Source organism: Drosophila erecta, unplaced genomic scaffold, assembly GCF_003286155.1.
Source record: "Drosophila erecta strain 14021-0224.00,06,07 unplaced genomic scaffold, DereRS2 tig00000000-arrow-pilon, whole genome shotgun sequence".
NCBI classification, from domain to species: Eukaryota; Metazoa; Arthropoda; class Insecta; order Diptera; family Drosophilidae; genus Drosophila; species Drosophila erecta.
The window spans coordinates 20,363,535-20,380,118 of record NW_020825194.1 but is presented as its reverse complement, the minus strand read 5'-3'; the positions used below and the strand labels follow the sequence as shown (position 1 = coordinate 20,380,118).

Below are 16,584 nucleotides of genomic sequence, written 5' to 3'. Positions count from 1 at the left end.
GAAGACGCTTTTTCTTGTCGCCGCTTTTTATGGCATGCACAAAAGCCAAAAGGCAAACACACTCGAGTCATAAAAAGATGCCTGCAGACAAACAAAGCGACACACGAGCATCCAACAGGGCCAACATAAAGATCAAATGTCAATACAGGGAATCGGGGGTCGAGGATTCGGCTAAATGTGGCCAAAAGGCGGCAGTGGAAAGACAAACAGCAGCAACGGGAAAATGTACAACAAATTTCTAAACGTTGTCATAAAAATGAAATGAAAACAAGCAGAAGGCGGTCAACAAACGGAAAAGCTAAACTTAGACATTCAATAAGTTTACTTACGTCGAGCTGAACAGCAGTTAGAAGAATGGGGATAGGAATGGGGTTCTGACCTTTTTATCGCTTTAAATATGTTTATGACCAGGTTTTTTGGGAGAGGAAGCCCCCAGCCTGCTTATAAATCTCCATGGCTTAATGTTTATGAGCACGAAATTGTTTTTAACGACAATGTGTGTCCATGTAAATTATTAGTTTAATAACGTCTCCACTCAGGGCAATTATTATAGCTCTTTGGGGATCATGCTTTATGGGGCTTGACAAATATCAATAGAAGGGATTTACCCTGGTAGAAACTTTAAGAATGCATGCCCATTGAGCAAATCGACCTCGCATACATAATAAAAGATATATTCTGGAAAAGCCAACTCCCAACCAGCTCAATAAAGTCATTCAGACTGAGGCTATGGCCAAACTCCTACCGCCGAATCAAGTCAATCTCCGTCCAGGACATTACCTTCTCTCCGGCAGACCCAACACTCAACGCCTTAATCAAATCACGGCCATAAGGATACCCTCATAAATATGTCAATTAATGGCACGCCCCTGCCGCCCACTATCCGTCTGCTGTGTTATCTCAATGAAGACGTAAACGGTCTGATATCAATTTATGTCAATGTAAATGTTTCTTTGTCGCTCGCCGGGATCGGGTATAATGTATGCGAACCTCTACCATTCCATGGGACATGTGTCGGCGAATCTTAAACGGAGCTTATGAAACTATTAAAAGGCGAGCAGACAAGGCACACATGTCTCAAACAAGCAAACAAACAAACACACGGGACGGAGTCCTTGCAGAGGGGGCGCCACATATCCTTGGGTTGGGGGTAATTAGTTTGCTACACGCCCGAGGCGTGCCTTCGTGTCCTGGTCCTGTTGGTCCTGTTGGTCCTGTTGGTCCTGGCATTGGCCCATGAATAATTCCAGGCGGTGGCAAAAACTTTGACCAGCTGCTCGAAAAGGTTGACAAAACCTCAAGCCAGGCTAACCGCAAGACCAAGACGGTGGCTATGCCAGAGATGATGATTATGATGATGATGATGATGAGTAGATTACTCATACGCACGGTTGCCCAAGAACAGTCATTATTTAGTCGGTCTTCTTCATTTCTTTTTTCCGGCTGATGTTAATTGCCTTTGTCTTTGCCACATTTGCATAATTCCGCTCTAAACAATAAAAATCTAATTTGGCCTTGCCTGCATTATAATTTCTTGTTAAATTCATAATTGTTAATTCTGTTGTGCGTCGCCAACACTTGCCGGCATTTTCTTTGGGGCTTAACTTTAATTAAGAGCCAAGTGCCAGGGTGGCTTCAACTGAATGTCCTGCTGCGCTGCGATGTCCTGTTCACAAGGGTGGAAAGATTGAGGAGCATCGCGCATGTGAATGGTCAGTCTGTCCACTGAAGATGACTTCACAAAGGGGAAAGTATTCTGGGTGCTTTTAATGAACTTGGGCTGCCAGAGATTTCATGCCAGGAAAATAATACTTTTAATTGAGAGTTCTTGTTGCCCAATTGCTTGAATGGCCTAATATTAACAAAATCTATGACAATGTACTTCTTAAGCCAAAGTGGCCAATTCACTAAGCTAGAAACAGAATCTCGTTCTAAAATCCCTTACCAGAATTCGGTAGCAGAATCCTTGATCGAAGCAAAGAATTCTTCTTACTATTAATATAGTTGCATCACCGAAATATTTCCTTTATCTTTGATACCTTACTTACATTTACCAGGCTGACGCTTCTAAACGCTTTGGCTGTTCCTGCCACAATTAGCTGCCCTTCTCCAATAACCACCGCAAAATGTGGCCCATTAAGAAGGGAAAACTTTAAGCGGCTCTCCAAGTCAGCGTCCCATTCCCTTTCTGGGTGGGTATTGCCAAGAAACAAAAACCATTAAAACAATTTAATCGCACTCAAGGAAATCTTCGCGGGCCACAAAGTCGAGCATGAAATGCAAAAGTTTTTATTTTGACGCTTGGCGCCTTCACTGCTGGCTCCTGATTGTAAATCGTTATCCTCGCGGGACTCCAGTTCGGAGGTGTTTGCTCCCCGGCCATCCTTACAAGTTAATTTTCACAGTGGGACATGACTGACACCCGTTTCCACCACCTCGACTGAAGTCGCGGTAATTTCCTCGGCACTTTTGTTTAGTTTTTGATTTGACTTTTACTTCTTGCCTGCTGGTTTTTTGGTTTTGCCGGCTAATTATCATCATTTTGGCCAAATGCCTGAAGCGATTTGCCTTGGCCGGCGATTGTAAGGCTCCCAAGTTTCGACGGCATCAAGGGGATGTCTCTGTGAAGTTCGGGCCATTATGTAGCCATTAAAATAACTTGTTGTTGCGGGCGAAACTTTTTGCTGTGATTTTCGTAGCCGAGAAACAATCAAAATTTAATGTGCGGCGCCGCATTTTGATTGAAAAATAAAACACTCGGCATAATCAAATAAATGCCCAAGCAGCAACAGCCCTTTAAAAAATATCAAAAAACGGCGTGCCAAATAAACTGCTCATCATTTTCCAGGCCTGCAGTTCCAGGTCCCTCAGCAATCCCCAAATCGAGCCCATTCCGAACTGCGATTCCGATTCCACCCGCATTTGCACGATTCGTTAAACAAAGCACACGTTAACAGGAGCGAGCCGAAGGACGTTGGGTGGGCGTGGGGTGGGTCTTCCATGGGCGGGGCAAGGACAAACAGACATTTCGGGCGGTCAGTTTCAGCAGTTGCCCGCCGGCCATCGGGGGGCTAATGTGGGGGAATGGGGTTCCCAATATCTGGCAGCACATTTGCTTGCAAAGAACTGGGCAATAAAGGAGGTACTTCGGTTATTTGGAATGCGATTTTTAACTGATCTTGGATTCAAAGTTTGCACGTTATGATCAGTAGTTACTGATTTCAAAATAAAATGGTATCATTTTGCTTTGTATTTTTTCATTGACTACATTTCATTATTTCGTAACATTTTTTCTCTACATTCTGGTATAATGTTTAGCATTTAAATTGTGTAATTATTTTGTAGATTTTAGTTACGGATTTATTTAGATTTTAAGCAAAACGTTAGGTATAACTGGAAGGTCATTTAGTTTGCCTTAAGGAGAATACGCTTATTTAGGGAATTGCCACTTCTTTAATGCCGAATACCTTCTGTGAATCTTTTGTGTGTGGTCCATCAAATGCTTTTAACTTTTATTTGCTTAATACATTTTTCGACAGAGCTGTTGTTCTGCCTGCTTTTGTTTGCCGGCTACAACTGTCGTTTTGGGACAAGGTCCAAAAAACAGGAGGAACAGTCGCAAAAAATGTACAAAAAACAAGACGAAACGTTGCAAAATTGTTGGCAAATATTGAACGTGCAACATATTCGACTCATATGTCACACCGAAACGGTGGAAGCTGTCGCGAGTGGCTAACAAAAGGTTTCTGTTTACCAACATTTGCATTTTGTTGGGCAAAAGGGCGGCAGTGCTTACCTTTTTTTACTTTGAGTTGCCAAAAAGAGTGTTGACCAGCAGGATGACGAATGACGCTGCCTGGGCGAGAAAAATATCAAATGCAGCACAGCTGTTGTGCAAATAGTGGGACATTAATTTTAATTGTTTTGTCAGAAGGGACTTTTGAGTTTTAATTATGCTGTGCTATACTTTTGGGCTCAAAAATTACAGAAACGAAAAAAGGATAGTTATTTATATAATCAAATAGCTACTCGAATATCTACCCATATTATTTAATAAAACAACTAAACACTTATGACAATGCAAATAATTATAGTCTCAGTCTGTGTATACCTTTTAAAAAAATGTTAAGCATTCAAATTGTGTGATAACTACTTTTGCTAGCAAAAAACTTACCCATGCTCCAAGTGCCACACTTCCTCGACCATTTTAACCCTTTTTGAAAGTACCCTTGGGGAAAACAATAAAAATGAATATGTATTTAAATAACAGTTGCTATCAACACCGATGCACGCTGCTCCCAGCATTTGCAACTCACTCACATAACCACTTAAGCACCTCAGTCCGGTCAAAATATGTCGGGGAAGATGAGAGAAATGGAGGAGCTACGGTCCAAGTAACTATAACATTTAAGCGGCTTTGCGAAAAGTTGTGGGCCATTTGATAGCCCCTGGCTTTAAGGCACTCCACCCTCCTCTACATTCTATAAAATTGTTTTTCATATGTTGGCCCACAAATAAAATGTATGAGCGTTTTATTTTTATGGCTGACAAACGGCAAGGTTGAGACCAGGACGTCTAAATCATGTAAGGGATTTGCGTTTTATCGTGTCTCGGGCGAGGCTTTTGGGGTTTTCCATCGCCTTTTGGTACCAACTAACCAGAAGTTGACAGGAAATTGAAAATTTCCCCAATACCCCATGTGTGCGTTTGTTGGACTCGAAGTGTCTGCGATCCGATTCCCAAAGAGTCCAATAACATTTACGCTAATTTGATAATCTGTTCACGCACAAGGACCAGACATTTGCATGGCGCCAAAGGCTGCTGACCGCCCCTAATTGGCTGGAATGGCACCCCTGGGACCCCTGGGAGCCCAGAAACCGTTTAGGCCCTGTTTCTCTATCTGTATCTTTGTGCATTCAGCGGATGGACCCTTTTGCGTGCTATCAGCGCGTTATCATCGCATTGCCTTTCACTCTTGAGCGAACCGAAACACTTTTGGTCCGTGGTCAGCGGGTTTATTATTTTGTCCTTTATTTTTATACCCGCTTATCGCCTTGTTGCTGGCCAGAAAGCTGTTTCAACCAGCAAAAAAACCATTTTGGTAATCGCTTTACACGCTTGACTTCAGACGAAATTAGCTGCGGGTTCGGGATTTGTTTCGAGTAGGTCTAGGGTCAGCGGTTAGCTAAATAAATTAGCAGAATTTGATGCACCAGAATATAATTTTCATTTGGGCGGGCGAAGTACTGCGTAAGCGAAAATGCTATTTTGGGAATACGCTTAAAGCCCATAATAACAGCAGTTCATATAAACTTAAACCGAATTCGGCATAACTTCATTTTAAATCAAAGGCTTCTTAATCCATTAGAACAGTTACTGCCAAATGCAAGTTTCCGAGTGTTCTGTCTGCTCTACAGCTCGTTCTTGTTAGCCGGCGTTTCCCCGCTCAAATTGCCTGGCATCAACGGAAATGTTGGGCCAGCCCACACGGCGTATGAGCAATCTGCTACCCTTCGACACACACAAACACATACGCCCCGTGGGCATTTCTGTGTGGCATGTGTGTGGGTTGGTGTCCTGGTGTGCGACAAGATTTATGTGTGTTTTCTTTTTCTGTCGGCGAACATTTTAACGCCTGCAAATTTGCTAATTAATTAGTTTAAATGCTCAAGGAGAGACGACCAAAGATGTAATTATAATGGAAATCGAGTTTGGTGCCGCATACATATCAGTTTCAGGAACTCTACCTTGTAACATCCCCAAAATAATGCGTTTATGAGTGACTCACACAGCCGCGGCTGAAAATGCAAAAAAAAAAGGAAAATGACGAGGGAAAACACGCGCGCGTTTTTACACGCATGTAATTTGTGGGAAATTTGTTCAACCCTTTTCTGCACTTTTCGCATACTTTTGCGGCAAATAAAGGAAAATTAATTTAACGCGTGTTTTTCCCTGGTCCCTGCATAATGGAATTGATTTAAGGTTATTAATATGAGCACTCTGGGCACCCACAAAACGAAAAAATAGAGTAACACGGAAAAGCAAGAATTCCGGGAGATGCCTAAGTAAATGTTTGTAGCTGCTGTTGCTACTGCGGCTGGTTGGTAACCTTTAACGTCAATTTTATGCAAATTATGTTGTTTCGGTTGGAGATTTCCTCTGGGGAGGATGGTGGCATGGTAGGATGGATGTCTCGCTGAGTGCGAGGGGGCGTGGCATTTTCGAAACGACGGGGCGTCGCTCGAAAGTTTTGGAGTGCTGGGGAGTGTTGTTATTGAAGTTTCCCGAGGTGGCGTCTGTCGACTGCTCACTGCTGACTTATTCAATAAGCCAAGTTGAAGTATGCTCCATTATATATTTGTTGGTGGCTGTGGCCGGAGCTGCTTAAGCAAATACCGTGTGCTCGTGTATGCAAAAAGTGCAAATAATAATAATAAAGAGTACTTATTGTTTGATTTATGTGTCTGTGTATGCACAATCCTGGTCGAGGCGAAGGATGAGCTATGTTTTGGTTTCAGGATGGAAGGACGATCCCTTCTCAACGCTGATAGTCGTGCAAGTGGATCCATGCTTGGCTTAATTAGGTAAGAAATATGGTATATTCATAACTAATTGCTATTCAAGAGTGCTACAGAATCGGAAAATTGGTTATTTTTTACAGAAGTACTGCTTTCTATATAGTGAAAGCTAGTTTAAAACAAGATAGAATGCTATACCCGTTACTCAGCTAGTGTAAGTGGTGTAGTTTTTGAATTTCTACATCATACATCAGAAAAATTACAAAAAAAAAATGAATTTCTAAATTTAAATGCAGATTTTTAGAGAATTGCGCCAGAAATTATAATTATATATAATTATAACAGCTCTTAGTTTTTTAGACTTGTAGTTATTTAAAGAAATTCACTACCACTTGCTAAATCTAAGAAGTTTTAAAGACTTGTTGTAATCTATGATCTTTGTTATAAATTAACATTATTCAAGAATTTCTATATAACTTTCAAGTAAATATAGTGTATGTCCAATAACTCATCTTTAAGCCGCCGTCCATTTTGGGTTCCCACTGCTAAATTTGGGAACCTTCCTCAGGCTCCCCAACTTTCTCTGGCTAATCCGCCACCATCAGTTTTCTACGCTAAGCAACAACAGGCAGCAATGAAAATCCCCCGATAAAGTCACCTTTATTTGTCAGTCTTAGGCTCCCCCGAGTCAACTGTCAAGTCCTTCCAAACAAGGCACGTTCCTCTGCCTTTCACGCAATCCTGAAGCGTTAAACCGCACACACCTATCACGATGATGATGATGTTCCCTTTCTAGTACCTTTTCGATTTTTCCTTTTGGAGCTGTTTTTGTTGTTCCACCCTGCGAATGGCTAAGTGAGCCATTTATCTTCGCTGGAACCTCAAGCGCGACATAGTAGCAACAGCTACAACGTGGGGCTACAACAATCACTTCCTACAGGCGTCATCCAATCCTCAATAATACCGCGTTGGAAATAAATCGTTTATATGGCGCCCAACAACAGGAATCCAATAGAGGTGCACAAAGTTCAGAGATCGAAGAGGCATGCAGAAAAATTGCTGAAGCCCGCAACAACTCTTAATAGAAATTGTTTTCTTATAAGGGTGTTTAAAGCAGAAGGATTTATTGGAAAGCAGTCTTATTCACTTCAAAAATAAGGTTTAATAACCCTATATATGTGAGAAACCTATTTTAATTTCAGTGTAGTCATCACTGTAAGGCGAGTCCTGTCGCATTTTCGTTTTATACGGCCTTATCCAGACCAACATCAATCGCACAGCCGCAACAGCAAGAACAAGTAGTAAATGAAACCCCTGTAAAAAATCGAAACCAAAAAGAAAAACCGAAGTGAAATCGAAGATTGCTATCTTTGACGGCTTGTTTTCCTGCCCATCCTGCCTGGGCGTGGGCGCGGTACGGGGGGCGTGGCAGCTATTATGTATTGGCGTTGAAACAATTTGAACAACAGTAGTCGGCGTCTCGGAGGAGGGAGGAAAAAAAACAAATGAAAGGAAGTCGTTTAAAAGTACAAACGGACATTATTTATCGCTCAAACCATTTAGCCGCAGAAACTACCCGAAGAAGAGCCAAATAAAAAGGCCAGGAGGAGCAGATAGACCAAATCCGAGTGCGAATCCCAATCCGAGTCCTTAAGACACCCACCCCACCCACTTGTCCACCTCGTGTTGTTGTGTCTACTTAGTTGTAATAAATGGAAAAACGCAAAGGGCCACGAAAGTCCTGGCCACAATGCCTTGCATATAATTTCTGTTCGGATTTCTCGATTTCGGGGACTTGGATGGAGGAGTAGGAAGCGGATTGAGCCGGTCTAGCAATTGGGTTTTAGGATAGCTACTAAGGGAAATCGATTGATTTCTGCTTGCCCAAGCAGTTTTCCCAATAAGTAATTTACAGTTGTCATTAAGTGGGAAAACTTCGGGGTTGTGGATAGGAAGTGCGTGCGAGGAGTTCTTCGAAATGAGTTTCTGTGTTTTCGAGTGGCAGTACTTTGAAAACATGCGTTTCCTTACATGGAGCTTGGAAACATTTTATATATATTATATTGAGATAATGGCTGCTATTCCGTGAAAGGTATCACTTCAGGAATAAGTACTCTTTGTATGCAAAACAGAATATTTGAACTCGTCTGCTCAAACACCTTTCTATTAGCACATCCATCCTGGTGGCCAACTCCCCGTCCATTCTCTTCAAACTGGGCATATGGAGCAGCGTCCAGACACGCAGACAGCCAGGGAAATGGGGATCCAGTGGCAGAAGATTGAGCAGCAGGAGTCGGGAGCAGTCAGCTAGCCACGGGCATCTTATCGCCCTAAACCACTTTAGTGTCAGTCCCGCTGACAGCGGTCCAGTTCCATTGCCTCGACTCGTGAACATTGTCGCCTTTTTGTTTGGTTGCCGGGAGGATTGGGATTCGGGATTGAGGAGTAGGAGTAGGAGTAGCCAGGGACTGGAGTCCACTGTTGTCTCTTAACATGGCCAGTGGTCTTGTCGACATTGCGATAGCAAAACACACACAAAAAAGATGGGCGGGAAAAAAAGGAATTTTACGCTCTTGGCCATAATGAGGGTGATTTTCGTATTTGTGGTAGATTTGTCCACTTAGCAGGAATGACCAGGCCGAGGACCAAAGCTGTTGCAATTTGCTGGCAAATCATTTGTACATTTCCACAGTGGATTACGGTTTTGGCCGACTTCAGTGCCCTGACCACCGAGTCCTGATTCCTGATGATAATGCTCATAATTTGTGAGGCCTGCATATATTTGGGGCCACTTTTTTTCATTTTAGGCCATGATATATGCGCCAGCATGCTTCAGCAATGATTTGTGCTAATGAGTGCAAATCTGTGGGTGGGTTCTACGTCTAGGATTTCATGGGAAAAATTCGAAACCAAAGCTGGACAGATTCTTGCATTTAATTGGCATTTTTATGCCCGTGGTGTGGGTGAAAGTTTTTTAATAAAGACCCAGTCGGAATAAAACCGAACCTCTCTTCATTCCAACTCAGTTGATTTTCATTTTCATTTTCGTTTTCATTTGCCCATTTAGTCAGCGACCTCAAGTGCGGGTTTCGACCGCCATTCCGGCATTCCGGCATTTTGTCTCCCTCGGTGTGCACACAATTGTCTACGGATTTTCAATATTATTTGCTGCGGTCTTCCGATATACAAAATTCCCCCCGTCCGTCTACCATCTGCTACCATCATCATCTTGGGGCTCCATTGTGGGTGTGAAATCGTGGAAACTGCGGACACTGACTGACTGCCACTGTCAACGGAGCCGAGCTCATTGTAGCCGCTTTCAATTGGGCATTTTATTTTATATTTGAATTTTAAAATTCCTTCCGCTCCGGCGACGGGCGACGGGCCACAGGAAAATGGACAATTTGTGTTTGTGGCAATTGATTGGCAAATATTGTCCGGCCAAATGGTTAAGGCGAAAAGGTTTGCTGATTAATACGCAGTGACAGCAAGTCAGGTTACCAGTAAAAGGAAAAGGGACCGTCCACAGAAATCACTGAATGGGTCTAAGGAGAAGGTCTTTCAAGAACAAAAATGAAGGCTTAAATAAAGCGGAGTATTTTCATTCCGATCACAGAGATATACATATGTATGAAACAAGTAATTATAGTTCGGTTGGTAAAATAAAACAATGCATTTATTATGTTGAACCGCCTAGGTTGAATCATCCCTGCCGACCGAACTGTGTACTTAGCATTCCTCAACTCCTTGCAGCAATTCATCCATAGCTGCACGCTCCATTTGAGCGTCTTAAAGTCGGCGATAAAAGAAAAAACTTAGTCAATGCCAACTTGCATGCAAATTACAAGCAATAAAACGTGGCACATTCGAATGCTTAGGCAAACTTCTGCTACAAGACTCCAGAGCCCGAGGAGATTATTCTTTATTGTTTGGAGAATGGCAAAAGCAACGAGCTTCCGAAGGACGAGAGTCCTTGTGGCAATTCGCACATCATGCGATTGGCATTGAGATTGCGACTTGGTATCGGGCAATTCCCAGGACTGTCATATGCGGGGACAACAAACACACCAGACCCGAGGGATATGCAAATTTGTCATCCAGTAAACCAAACAGAAAACACATATAAAGGAGTGAAATAATCATAAAAACGTCAGGCTCCGATGTCGGCTGGGGTGAAACAATCCTGAATTGAATTTTTATCTATTGTATTGGCAATAAAGTCACATTGTCACAGCATGTATAAAATGATTATTGTTTACTCCTACTCCCCCACCATCACGGCCTATATTTTCTCCTTAGTATCCGTTTGGGAGGAAAAAGAGAGCAAAAATTTTAAACTGGGCTCAACCGGGATTTGAACCCGGGACCTCTCGCACCCAAAGCGAGAATCATACCCCTAGACCATTGAGCCGCCATGATAACGGGTTAAATTTTTGGCTTTTTAAGCTTAATGTGATGAGGAATTTATGCCTGCCTCTGCACACCTAAAGATACATTTCCGACATGCATATTAAGTGAATTCATGGCAATGATATCGGGGTCAACCAGTTCCACTGGTTCCCTTCACATGAGCTGCATGCCATGCATAATTTGATTCGATAATAATTAACCCATTCAAACAGTTTTGGAAACCTAAACAAGGCCTGAACCATTTCTACCGCAGCCAATTTTTGGTAGTATTGGAATATAACATAATCATTGTCTCTTCTGGCATGGACCACTTTTAAGTTGTTAGACTTGACAAATTAAATTCAAAAGTATCTATAAATATAAACTCACTTAAATATTCTTGAATCGTTGAATATAATGGTAATAAATATATTCTAGAAATGTAAGCCTTTTAGGCTTTCTTAGCACTAAGCCTCTTATCAAAACAGTTTAACCTAAAATTAACCATTTTGAATCAATTTAACTATTTTAGCACTCAAAGGGTTAAGCACCATAAAACTATTTAATTGACCAGGTTTTCTCTTGAAGCCCTCGAAAACGCCGGAAATCATCGAGGGGATGTAGCTCAGATGGTAGAGCGCTCGCTTAGCATGTGAGAGGAACGGGGATCGATGCCCCGCATCTCCAGTTGTTTTTTTCTTTCATAAGATACCCATTTTATTTTTATTTAATTAGAGTTGAAGAAGCGATTGTACGGCAACTTACCCTCATCACTGGATCGCTGATTTATTGACTTTTAAGCACTGCAGTTGGCTCTTATTATTTCTCGTAGCACGGCAGCTGACTCATCAAAATTTGTTTTGTCTCCGGCGCTTTCGGCATGCTTTTAATTTAATTTGAAAAGTTTTGCATGCCCATTTGGTACATTTAACCCCTTGCCATGGGGCAAACACGAAAAATAGAGAAAAAATGGAAAGGAATATCATAAATAATGATGATAGCTGTCTAAAGTTTTCGGGGCATGCTATGGTACAAATAGCCACACCCGGCGCCCACACCAAATGCAATTAACTGGACAGAGGGCTAAAACCGAGAAGAAAAATATGACAATTAGGCGAAAAACTAATTGATGTTGGCAGGAGCCAATTTAAGGGATTAGAAAGGAAAGAAAAAATAAGATTTAAATTGGATATTTGGGGAAGACCGATATATTTTCATGGTGATTTAAGATTAACTAAATAAAGGATTTCTTGGTAAAGTGCTTTAACCAAATTTAAATCAATTTTAAAGGTGCGCACTATACATTAGCTTATATTGATTTTAAAGTGTCTCAAATTCAAATCCAGATGTTTTTTGAAACTTTTTTTATTTCAAGTCCCACTTCGTTTTGTAACCCACAACCTATTTTCTTCCAAGAGACTTTTTATTGTTTGGCTGGCTCAAGTTCTTGGCTCGTTATAAATCACACGACTGAATCCATTGAAGATTTATGAGCTGCTAAATATGCTGGCGAAACTCAGGCGACTGTGGTGGCCTGGACATTTTAGCAAAAAACTTTATCCACATATCAAACTTTAAAACGCAATTATCATATATGTATGGTAGATGGATGTATCCTGCCGCACAGTCTGAATTCCTCTTCTGTGTTGTTTTTTACTTGCGCAGATAAACAAAACAAGGTCCTAAATAAACAAAATGAGAAAAAGAATAAGCACAAAATAAGTAAAAAGTTTCACGAGACAAAAATACAATTCGGTTTTAATTGAAAAATAGCAACAACAGCATAAGCAAGCCCGAAAATTGAAAACAAAGGTGCAGCCTGAAATAAGATTGGATATGTTGGAAAATAGAAAGGTTTATTTTTAACCACAATTTTTATGTCTCCCCTTTGACCTCAAAGCATTTGGGAAGTAATCTAATTAATGGCAAATTTTTGTATAAAGCCTTAACCCCTTTTCACACCTTTGAATCCGTAACCCAAACGCACTTAAAATGCCATTAACAAAAGCACGAGCAATTTTTACACTTTGCGTGCCAATAAGAGCAGCCGAACAAACAACAAACTAGCTCGCAAAAACAAGAGCAAGCCAAATAACAACAACACCCACTAAAATAGCATCAAACTGAATTTCCTTTTTATTTATTTTCCCAACAACTTTTAACCTTTTTTCCAACTCATTTTCAAGTGTTTCCACTTAGTTGGTTGTTGTTCTTGTCGTGGCTGCTGGCCAGGCCATTAGAAGAGGACAGATGGGTTCAGAGAGTTGGGTCCTTGGCAATCTTGATGGGGTTACCATTGTTTTTGTTGGCTTAAGTCAACAAGGTCGAGGGTTAATGAAAGTTGGCTTGAAAGCTCCGAGGTAGGTGGCTTCACGGTTTGCTGCTTAGGTTGTTGCAATACCTTCGGGAGGAGAGAAGGCTAGATGCAAGCCACCATACAAAAGTACACTTTTTAAATTGTTTCCTCTAATTACTTTTAAAACTTTGTGCTCTTATTATAACTGATATAATTCAGTACCTTATCTTAAATTGTCTAGAAGGAAAGAGTTCGCCATCTGGGTTTCCGTGGTGTAGTGGTTATCACATCCGCCTAACACGCGGAAGGCCCCCGGTTCAATCCCGGGCGGAAACAGTTGGAATTTCTTTTTGTATATTTTTATTTGATCAAAATTTTACTTATAATACTTATTTATTAATAATATATATACTTCGCATTTATAGCTGCATCATGGCCTTAAACTTATCACGTTGCTTCTGCTTCAAGGCCTCGTGCTTCTTGCGATCCACATTTTTAATCAGGAAGTCTTGAAATTTCCTGCGCATATCCAGCGATAGACCTGTGTTTCGAAGGTCCAACCTCTCAAGAACCTTGTTGCAGCTAATTATCTTGATCAAGTGCTTGCCAAAGTCCTCTCCCAAGGAATTATTGGACAGATCTATTTCCAGCAGGGTTGTGTGTTGGCAAATCAGCATCATGAACAGTTTGGTAATCGTTTCTGTAATACCACAAGTTCCCAGGTCCAACTCCTTGATGGGCATGACCTGAAGGGTGTTGAAGATGGCGGCAGCTCCGTCACTTTGGATGGGATTTAACCGAAGCACCAGTTTCTGGAGTGGAACTTGCCGCAGGGTGCGACTAAGAATGTAAGCCCCTTCCTCAGCTGGAGGAGAAATATTTCACTGAGTAAGAAATGAAGCGCAAATTATTTATACACCTACTGATCTTATTGTTGGTCAAGTCCAGGACAGTGAGAGTGCCGAAGGACTCCTTGCCGCACGTCTCCAAGAAGCAGCGTATTCCCGCATCGCCCACTGCACAGTGCAGCAGAGACATCTCGGTCAGATGGTGACATCCCTTATCCAAGCTGTGCGCCAGGAATCGTAACTGATATGGCATCAACTTAGTGTTGTGCAGGCTGAAACTCAAAAGAATTGCAGGAGGAACTCTTGTGGAGAAGCCGCTCCTCACCAGAACTTCCGCAACTCGTGGCACTGACTGAGTCCCTTGGTCAAGTGTAGAATATCCCTGACAGTCAGTTGGTTGCAGCCCATTTGGTAATTGCAACCCACCGTCTTGGTGCTGTAACTCAGTCGCAGTTGGCGTAAATCCGGCAGATTGCTCAGCAGGTAATCAAGCGGAATGTGATCTGTAGATGAGTCGGAGATATCGAAGTTTTCATACCCTCGTATATTTGATAAATACTCCGAAATGAGTGAATACAAGTCAATGCTTAACGCTCGAAGTGTAAGTGCCAAGGAACCAAATAGCACCCTACTCCTAAGTAATGCCAGGGTATTTCCCATTCGTGACTCACCATTCGCATCGGTCGTGGGCGGTGCGGGCTGAAGGAAACTTATCTCCAACTGATTTATGTACGCCGCACAGATGTCCAGGACGACCTGCACGTTGCCCTCCTGCTCATAGTCGCCCGTCGGCATGTTTTCAATAAACTCCTGCACATGTCGCTCCATGTAGATGTTGATCCAGGGCCGCTCCCTGCCCCGCGCCTGCAGTGGGGCGCTCCTCCAGCGCTGCCCGTAGCAGCGCTGCCAGAAGAAGTCCTCGCGGATGTGGGCGCTGAGCAGCTGCAGCGGCAGCTGCGTGTCCAGGTGGCTGAGGAGGTAGTTGCGGTCCTCGCGACGACCCAGCTGCCGGTACAGCGGCAACTCTGCGGATGAGCAATGTCTGGATCTTATCAGCTCGGCAAGGACTGTCAGACTGGCTACTTACTGAGTATCTAGCTGAGTATCTAGTGCTAGCATATCTGAGCACTAGCTTTTAGGAAATATAAAAATCATAAAAAAACTCGCGAAATCAAACACATCCATGCATTTATAAAAAACCAATCTTAAAGCTATTGCTTTTTAGAGCTTCAAAAATCCAATTGCCAATTTCGGAGGTTTCTTGTCAGGTTTGTAGTCAAATGCTCACCACTCCAATTCTCGACGATGGCATCGAGTACAAGATGTCGCAGACTTTTCGCTTGATTGGCCTGGTCCTCCTGGTCTTCGCTGGGGATCTGGATGGTGTCCACTGATTTATCGCCGACTTTGGGCAACTTGACATCGGTGAGATTGAAATAGGCCTTGAAGGTGTCAATGGAAACGGTGCTGGGGAACTCACAGTGAGTGAAATCCATTTTAACAAATGTGGTTCCTCAAAGTATGCAAACTCCACACACTGATATAGTTTATTACTTCGGCTTTCTGGCTGCCAGGAAACGGTTGTCAACGAATTGTTGATATTCAACTATTACAAAAGGTTGCGTTGGTGAATACGATTATGAGTAATACTTTGTTTTTAAACTTGAAATACTTAGCATCAAATAAAACCAAGTGAAAATTAAATAATCAGCTTACACAAAAGCCATCACCATTAAAGTCTGGCCAATTTGAGTTTTCCTATTTTCCTAAAATATCTTTGCTCTCCAACAGAAAGATTTGCATAACAAAGTCGTTTTGGGCTGCGAGATAAACCTCAAGTGGCAAGCCGATTATGACCCTAATTACATGACATTACAAGTCAGCGTTTATCCCACTCAACACTCACCGCCGCCCAAAAGCCCCACAAGACCCACAGGACCCTCGGGAGTATCAAAAGTATTGACTTGGCATCTTTCATTGCGGCCAATCAAGGCGGATATCTACCTGGGGATTAGGCCAGCTGACATGACTTGCCTTGGTCCTGCGAGGAAGTCAAAGTCAGGGTGGCGTTCTTGACTGGCTGGTGTAATTTTTACGGCTTAACTAGGACTCCGCCGTGTCTGCGAAAAATGCAAAGTATATTCACGCATAAAACGCGTTATTTATGTCTCGGCCTCGACGACGCGTCGACCGAGAATTAATAACCAACCCCGCGATGGATGCTGCCATGATGCGCATTATTATGGCCAAATTATACACCTTATAAAACAGTTGGGCGGCGCGCTGCTCTGCCAAAACCAAATTTTTATGTAAAGCAATTTATTTTGAATTATTTTTATGGCACTTAACGGTTGCGGTGCTTGCACATATTGGCCAAAAAGCTGACTAGTCAAAAATTTGTTTCTCATGGTCTACGTTTCTACGTTTGTCTGTAGATGGGTTCTCGAACCCCAAAGGATTTCCCCAAGTGGTTCGGTTATTGTGTAAATTTCGCTCAATGAAAAATGGCAAATCGATGGGCACATTGACAGGG

General features: G+C 42.3%; 1 protein-coding gene and 2 non-coding genes across 3 annotated transcripts; 1 reads left to right on the top strand and 2 right to left on the bottom strand.

The window, feature by feature from the left end:
* Positions 1 to 10,857: 10,857 nt before the first annotated feature.
* On the bottom strand, positions 10,858 to 10,929 carry Trnap-ugg. Its single transcript has one exon. It is a non-coding gene; the product is annotated as a tRNA-Pro (tRNA).
* Positions 10,930 to 13,466: 2,537 nt separating this feature from the next.
* On the top strand, positions 13,467 to 13,539 carry Trnav-aac. Its single transcript has one exon. It is a non-coding gene; the product is annotated as a tRNA-Val (tRNA).
* An 83-nt stretch (positions 13,540 to 13,622) lies between these two features.
* On the bottom strand, positions 13,623 to 15,565 carry LOC6552192. The gene is made up of 5 exons (XM_001979701.2): positions 15,340 to 15,565; positions 14,723 to 15,076; positions 14,377 to 14,554; positions 14,127 to 14,323; positions 13,623 to 14,068 (listed from the first exon to the last, which is right to left on the bottom strand). Exons 1-5 carry the CDS (start codon positions 15,545 to 15,547, stop codon positions 13,623 to 13,625), a joined length of 1,383 nt encoding a protein of 460 aa, XP_001979737.1. The 5' UTR covers positions 15,548 to 15,565.
* Positions 15,566 to 16,584: the final 1,019 nt, after the last annotated feature.

What these genes read in the sequence shown, in the direction of transcription:
- LOC6552192 (XM_001979701.2), bottom strand. Translation starts at nt 15,547, where the DNA reads ATGGATTTCACTCACTGTGAGTTCCCCAGCACCGTTTCCATTGACACC. An exon ending in GCCCACGACCGATGCGAATG is followed by an intron (nt 14,555 to 14,722) that starts GTGAGTCACGAA and finishes ACTCATCTACAG; the next exon opens with ATCACATTCCGCTTGATTAC. An exon ending in CTTGACCAACAATAAGATCA is followed by an intron (nt 14,069 to 14,126) that starts GTAGGTGTATAA and finishes TTTCTCCTCCAG; the next exon opens with CTGAGGAAGGGGCTTACATT.